This window comes from Poecilia formosa, unplaced genomic scaffold (assembly GCF_000485575.1).
Source record: "Poecilia formosa unplaced genomic scaffold, Poecilia_formosa-5.1.2 Scaffold2402, whole genome shotgun sequence".
In the NCBI taxonomy this organism is placed as follows: domain Eukaryota; kingdom Metazoa; phylum Chordata; class Actinopteri; order Cyprinodontiformes; family Poeciliidae; genus Poecilia; species Poecilia formosa.
Genome location: NW_006802341.1, coordinates 1 through 7125, shown reverse-complemented (window position 1 = coordinate 7125; position 7125 = coordinate 1). Strand labels below are relative to the sequence as shown.

General features: G+C 35.9%; 1 protein-coding gene across 2 annotated transcripts; it reads right to left on the bottom strand.

Annotated features, from left to right (window-relative positions):
* Positions 1-269: 269 nt before the first annotated feature.
* Positions 270-7119, bottom strand: LOC103133232 (sodium-coupled neutral amino acid transporter 2-like). Of its 2 annotated transcripts, XM_007545005.2 has the most exons (14): positions 6940-7119; positions 6784-6856; positions 6577-6710; positions 5998-6071; positions 5811-5903; positions 5415-5490; positions 3204-3286; positions 3063-3121; positions 2767-2919; positions 2594-2673; positions 2386-2486; positions 797-921; positions 564-708; positions 270-464 (listed from the first exon to the last, which is right to left on the bottom strand). In XM_007545005.2, the coding sequence occupies exons 1-14, from the start codon at positions 7044-7046 to the stop codon at positions 352-354; spliced, it is 1416 nt and encodes a 471-aa protein (XP_007545067.1). In that variant the 5' UTR covers positions 7047-7119; the 3' UTR covers positions 270-351. The 2 variants fall into 2 exon arrangements, with proteins under 2 accessions (XP_007545067.1, XP_016523278.1); XM_016667792.1 differs by lacking the exon at positions 6940-7119 and having other exon boundaries at positions 6577-6689; positions 6774-6799.
* Between the last annotated feature and the right edge of the window lie 6 nt (positions 7120-7125).

Here is a 7125-nt window from a genome sequence, read left to right as displayed (position 1 = left end):
AATAAGACAGGCGTCCTTGTTCATTTGTCATTCTCTCCAAGCTCCACTGTTTTTTTTAAAATTTTCTTTGTGAGACTGTTGCTTTTATTATTATTATTATTATTATTACATCAAATATAATTTCAATTGTTTTGTGTATTTTTGTCCAGGTATTTCTAAGCTACAGAAGACTAATTATTTGGAACCCACCAATATGAAAACTTGAGATGATGTTGATATCTGATATATTGCTGTTATGGCAGAATTTACCAATATTATAACTGAANAATTTCAGTTAATTTGAAGTTGTTACACAATATTTTACATTGAGTTTACTGACAGAAACAAAATGTGATTAAAATTGTGAAATGTTTAATAATGTCTTACCCCAATCTTCTGCATAGATTTCATTGACTCCTTCTTAACCAGTTTGATATAGAAAGCTGAGGGCAGGATGAAGATCAGTATTGCAGAGGCAGAGACACCTGGGAGGAGGAATTAATCCATTGAGCCGTTAATCACAAAAGGTCAATATTACATTGTTAGAAAGTTGATGATACATATTAACATGTACAGTTATTTACCAATAAAGCCAAAAATATCTCTGATGCTGGGGACAAAGATGACCAGAATGTTGGTTCCTGCTAGCAGGATCAGGGTGATGATAATGTGACGGATCCAGCTGAAGTCTTTTCCTGGGAACAGCAGGTGGCCGACTGAGGTACGAATCTGTTCAGAACCAGACAAAGATTAGCTCAATGGACTTCATAGTCTTAGTGACTGACTGGATCATTAACGGTAGACCCTGAATACTTACAGGGAAGAGCATCACAGGAACTGTGAGTGTGACAGCGGCCAGCACAGCCAGGCGAACAACCAGCAGGAGAATATCATCCCTGTAGTAGTCTGAGTAGGTGTGGAGCAGCTCAGGTCCCACATGGACTGAACAGAAATATGACAGAGATCACTCTAGTTAAATTCAGATGATATGGCTACAATCATATCTAATTTTCAAACATTACCATGCTAACACTTTGGAGTAAGACATAAACTGTCTTTTGTACATTATAAACAGGATTTTTTAAAATTAATTTTCTTGTAATATCTCAAACGTTGACATATGCTGAAGCTACTGTTAATGTTTTTGAGTACATAAAACGTGATAAATGTGGGCTAAATGTTGTACTTATAAATGAGTGTTACTTAAAACTCAGTAAAACAATAAACATACAAGTCTTTTGGGCTTTATGTGTAGAATCCATATTTAATTTTTAGAATTGAATTTAAAATGCTAGCAGATTAATTAAATGAAGCCAAACTTGGTCTGCTAAAGAGAAGCTTTTCATCCAAGTCTTTAACATGTATATGCTAACATTTTGCTAGAGGAACATAAAACTACCTTCTTGCAGCTCTCTGAATAGTACCAACAAAGTTTAAAAAAAACCCATAAAAATAAATAAAAAACAAGATTGAATGTTGTTTTGATATTTCTAAATTCTAAAACTTCAACCATCTAATAAAACATGAATGTTTTGCTTTTCCATCTCTACATCTTTAATGCTCAGGATCAAACTGACAAATTAGCAGATATGATACAAACAAAATTACAATTAATGTCAAACATAACTGCTAATTGTTTAGAGGCTAATTGTTTGTGCTTTTTAGAGATTAAATGCTAAGCTAGCTATGGCAAAGCTATGCTACTAGCTGCAAAAATAAGTTGATTTTGAATTATATTCAGGGTTTGTCATTATAATTCAGACAAACTAAATACAGTGATATATTAGCAATGTAATTCATGTTTTTCTTACATCTCCTTTTATCACCCTTGCCTGCTTTGACTGCTGTGTTTAATGTTAAAGAGCGATTTCCAAGTCCTTATGTAACTGTTGCAATGTTCCAGGAAACATTTCTAGCTGGACTGGGTTTTTTTTTGTTTTTTTTTGTATATTTGAAGTCAAACAGGAACATGCTGGCACCAGGTGCATCAGGTGGTGTTTTCACACTGTTGTGTAACCAGCATTGAATCAACACATTAGGATTTTTAATTGAAGTCCTCTTTACACTGCAAACCACAATTACTAAAACATTTTAAAACATTTCAAATTCAAGGTAAATGACCTGTGAACCCATAAAGTGAGAATTTTGTACAAGATTGGATAATTTGAAAGAAAACATTTATTATTTTATTTTTTGTTTTATTTATTTGTCAAGGGACAGGTTAAATTTGTCAACATTATACAATATAAATGTGTGGAAGTTAGCTAAAGTAAGCACATTTTTACTTGCAGCCCCATTGAAGTCGTTAAAGCCAGCCTTAAGCTAATAATTATATTATTTATGTTTTACAATAAGTGCATCTAAATCTACCACACTGTAGTTTTTAAATCTTATTGTATATCTTACTGTTGAAGGTGAGGTATCCAAAGAGGGCGGCCAGCAGGTACATGATGAACATGGCCAGGAAGGAAACGTTGGCCACATTCTGCATCTTTCGGCGTGAGCGGCTGTTCAGGGAAGGAGAGTTTTATTTACCAGACCAAACTTTAAAGAAACATTGGTTTAGTTTAAACATTATAGAAAGTTCGAGTTAAATCCATGCAGCAGCACTTACTCTTTGAGCTCCTCATACATGGGTAGGATAGTAGCGTGGCACACGAAGGCAAAAGTGAGGATGGGTACAGCATAGACAGTCTGGAGAGATGGAAAAATACAAGGATTAGACGTTATTCTATGAGTGTTATTGAAAATATTCAAACCTGTTTAATCTGCGAGAGATTTATTTACCTTTGAGTTGAAGACAAAGTAGTTAGGTTTGCAAGTGTCATCATCTGTAGTGACGTTGTCGCTGTGGGGGGTGATGTTGAACATATTCATGGTTTCATTTCCAGTGTCAGGAAGAGGCAGAGGGCATGGCGTCTGGAACTTCTTTATGATCACCTGCAGGAACATAAAGAGAAAAATATTTTTGGACTGTGGTATATTTTTCACAATATTCAAAAAACTAAATAAGCAGTGATTTGAAAACTTTAATGGAACAACTGACTAAATCTAACTTTCAGGAGAAATCAAACTATACTCACCACAATCAGAAAGAACACCATGCAGAGCAGAGAGAGACCACTGGTGTAACCAAGGTAACCTAGTGAGGAAAGATAAAAAATGATTTTTGTCCGAAAGCTGGTGCTTCAACTTTTATTGTTACTTAGGAAATACATCCTTACCTAAGTTCCTGAGCAGTGTGAGAGGCAGGATGACAGTAATCGAGACCAGAATCATAAGGTAATCTCCATTGATGTACCATTCACTGAAACACATACAAATACATCTTTAAATTGATAGAATAATATTTGTTACACAATCTGTTGAAAAAACATAATTAATTAGTTTGAACAGTCAAAATGAAAAGTTTTGGTAACTTTATTTGAAGGGGTTTGCATAAGACTGACCTAACACCTGTCATGAACATAAAGAAGACTTTATGAATGTTTATAACAGTTGTCATGAAGTGTCATTCAGTAAATAATGACACTTTTAATGCAAAGTTGCTCTAAAAGTTGCATTAAAAGTCCATTAAAAGTGGAAACTTTGCATTAAATTATCATTTACAAAATCATGCAAAGTTGGCATTTTTAATGGACTTTTAATGCAACTTTTAGAGTAACTTTGCATTAAAAGTGTCATTATTTACCAAATGACACTTTATGACAAGTGTCATAAAGTGTCATAAAGACTTCTTTATGTTCATGACAGGTGTTATGTCATGTTTGTGACAGTGTCATGCCAGTCTTACGCAAACCCCTTCAAATAAAGTGTTACCAAATTTTTGCACTTGTCTTGACTTTTCAGCTTCAGAGGAGGTCGGGTCACTCTCCAGATTCAGAGCTGACCACCAATTTTTCACAAAAGGTCGTAAAACTCAACAGTGCGCTCAGGCTAACCTCAAGCTAGAAAAGAAAATGTTGCTTTGGGCCCTGTGTGACTGCAAAAGGGATTTGAATGAGGAAATCAATGAAGAAGAAAAGAAGAAGCAGGAGGTGAAGAGGGAGAAGAGATTGGCAGAAAAGTTAGTCAATGAATTCAATTCTTCTGGAACCAGACGATCTCTAATATGTGGCAGACTTAAAGTAACACAGAAATGCAATATCATAGCAACAAATCATTAACAAGCATAAAACAGGAAGGCAATTAACAACAGCCTTATTTTATGAGGGTTTGGCAGTGACGTCTCCAACACAAGGATGGCTTAGGAATTGGTCCTGATCAATTTGAATAAAATTAATTCCAATAGTGATCAAATGTCTTTGTCACCCTGGACATGTCCACTTTTCACATTCTGTCCAGAGAATCAGGGAGGCTTTCTATGACTGAAAAAACATATCTGGATTTTCATCCTTTTTCAGGAGACCAATAGGCATCACCTATCTACATTGACTGGTGCTATGCATGGAATCAGACAGTCGTCCTTATTAGTCATTTGACATTCTCTCCAAGCTGCACTGTTTTTCTATTTTCTTTGTGAGACTGTTGCTTTTTTATTATTATTACATCAATTATAATTTCACTTTTTTGTGTATTTGTTGTCCAGGTATTTCTAAGCTACAGAAGACTAATTATTTGGAACCCACCAATATGAAAACTTGAGATGATGTTGATATCTGATATATTGCTGTTATGGCAGAATTTACCAATATTATAACTGAAGCAGATGACCAATGTAGCCCCATAGTCCTGTACTGAATCACTTTAACTGTCACATGACCAAGCAGACACCACTTGATTGGTCATGTAAGTGGTAACCATATATAAAAGTCTGGGCTGCTTAGATGACACATCACAGTAATGTCCTGGATGATGCCATCTTTTATTAACAAGAAAAGTTAATCCAGTTCCTTTATAAAGCTGTGTCTGCTGGTAGAGTCAGAAAGCCTGGAAGATAAACGCTACAGTTGAATGATTCCATAGAACTGCATTCCCAATACTCTGGGTGAGTCCAAGTTCATTCAATGTTTTAGACAACTGGATGAAATTGGACTCACATTGCTCATTATCATTGATGGAGGAGTTCGATTGTTTTTCTCTCTCCTCTTTTTCAACTGTTGTGCTTTAGTTGGGTTCAAGTTTGGTCATAAATAACTAATTTTCTGCCAGAAATAAAGTTTTTAAGATGAAAAGATCAGACAGACTTAAAATTTCCACAATAAAATCAGAATATAATTAACAGAGCAATTCCAACATGCTGCCACGTTGAGCAGGACAATTATAGAATGTCACATTCTAGACTAATTTGATTTTGTACTAGAAATTTTAACTCTAAAATAACGAAACCTATAAAGGTATTAAGTGGGAAATGGTGAACAGCAGCCGTGCAATTAATAAGAACAATTTCTGCTGTTTCTTTGTTTAGTTGTTAAAATGACCAAATGTTTACTTACCCATCACTTGCTCCAGTAAAGGACTGAATGACAATGGGGAGTTCATATTTGATAATGTAGAGGTAGCTTGATATGGCTGCATGAAAGATATAAAAGAAGAAAACAAAATAAAATAATGATAAAAAAAATAAAATACACAGATGTTAGCAACATCCCTAGCATAAATTTACACATTTAGAAAAACAGAGTCATTTCAGATATTTTGAGAGATACAAAAAAGCCACAGAACACTCAGAAATAATAAATAATAATAATAATAATGCAAAAACTATCTAATTCTGCTTGTTCTCCCAATTTGGACACAGAGAATCAATGTTTCAGTTTAAAAACACAACAGATGAATGTAAGCATCATAGTTACATGCATAGCTGTTATACTTAAAGGTCAGTCCCTCACCTCCAATGTTCTGCATGGTGATGGAGCAGGAAGCAGCCAGTTTGCCTGGGATCCCAAAGGCCTGGTGACCCAGTGACTCGTAAACAAGAGCACCTGGAAAAAGAGGAAAAAACGCAGAGTTTTAAATCTTGACATTTAAATGTGAAGAAACATGAAAAGTTGCTGGAAACTCAGAGCTGCTGCTCACCTGCTTCATCAGCTGTCTTCAGCAACAAGTGGACAGAATACAAGGAGAAAATGGCAACGGAAACCAGGAGAATCCTGTAAACACAAGAGAGAGAAAAGGCCTTCAGTTAAAGATGAATTGTGATTATTGGCAATAAATAAATAAAAACTATATGCTTGATGGGTCTTTTGGTGCCAAATGATACAAGTTGTGCAATAAGCAGAGTAATGACTAATAGGAATTCACTTTTTTTTTTAAATCCAGTCTTTTGCTGACAGAAACCTTTTTAGTAACTAACAAAACATGATACACTGAACAGCCACCAGGGGGCGTATTTGCAAAACAAACTCCAATAACTTTCTTCGAGCGAAAAACACACATTTTTTCCAGATGGTCTTTTACAGAAGCTTAGATAACCAGGTTCAGGTTGCCACATTACTTCGGAGGTGAGATTTTTCTTCTTTGTTTGCAAGTCAGTATGAACAGAATAGTTAAAAATTTCTTGCTGGTCGTAGGGATGTCATAGCCTGAGACCTTAAAACACTTGTCTGAACGCTGCTCAGCCGAAATAGGATAATGATGGAAAAGACGAGTTCTTACACAAACAGGGCGATGCCGGTGTTGGCCATGGCGAAGGACAGACCCAGGATGCCGCTGCCCATGATGGCGTTGCCCAGGTTGAAGACGGACATACCGAAGGAGGCATGGCGCTTCTTCGGTATGTGCTTCTGGTGCTGAAGAGGAGAAAACAGAATAAAACAAATAGCAGAAAAAAAAACTACATTGTAGAAATAAACCTGAACTTACTTCATGCTTCTTCTTGCCTGGGTTATGATCAGAGAGGAAGTTTTGACTCTCTGGATCTGCATCAGGGTATTGCCTTTAATAGAAGAAAGAGACGTGTTAAATGAGTTGACAAACTTTTATTTTTTTGTGTGAAGACATGTTAAAAACGAGCCTCACCCATTGAGAGGAATCCTCTGGGGAACGTCAGAGTCGTTGCTGTTGGAGCTGCAGCTGTCGTCGTCTTGAGGAGCGTTCAGGGTTTTCATCTCAATTCTAGAACCCATCCCATTGCCAAGGACTGACCGTTGGCTATGGGATATAAATAAAAACTATATGCTTTTTATTGGTCAGGTTGAAGGGAAT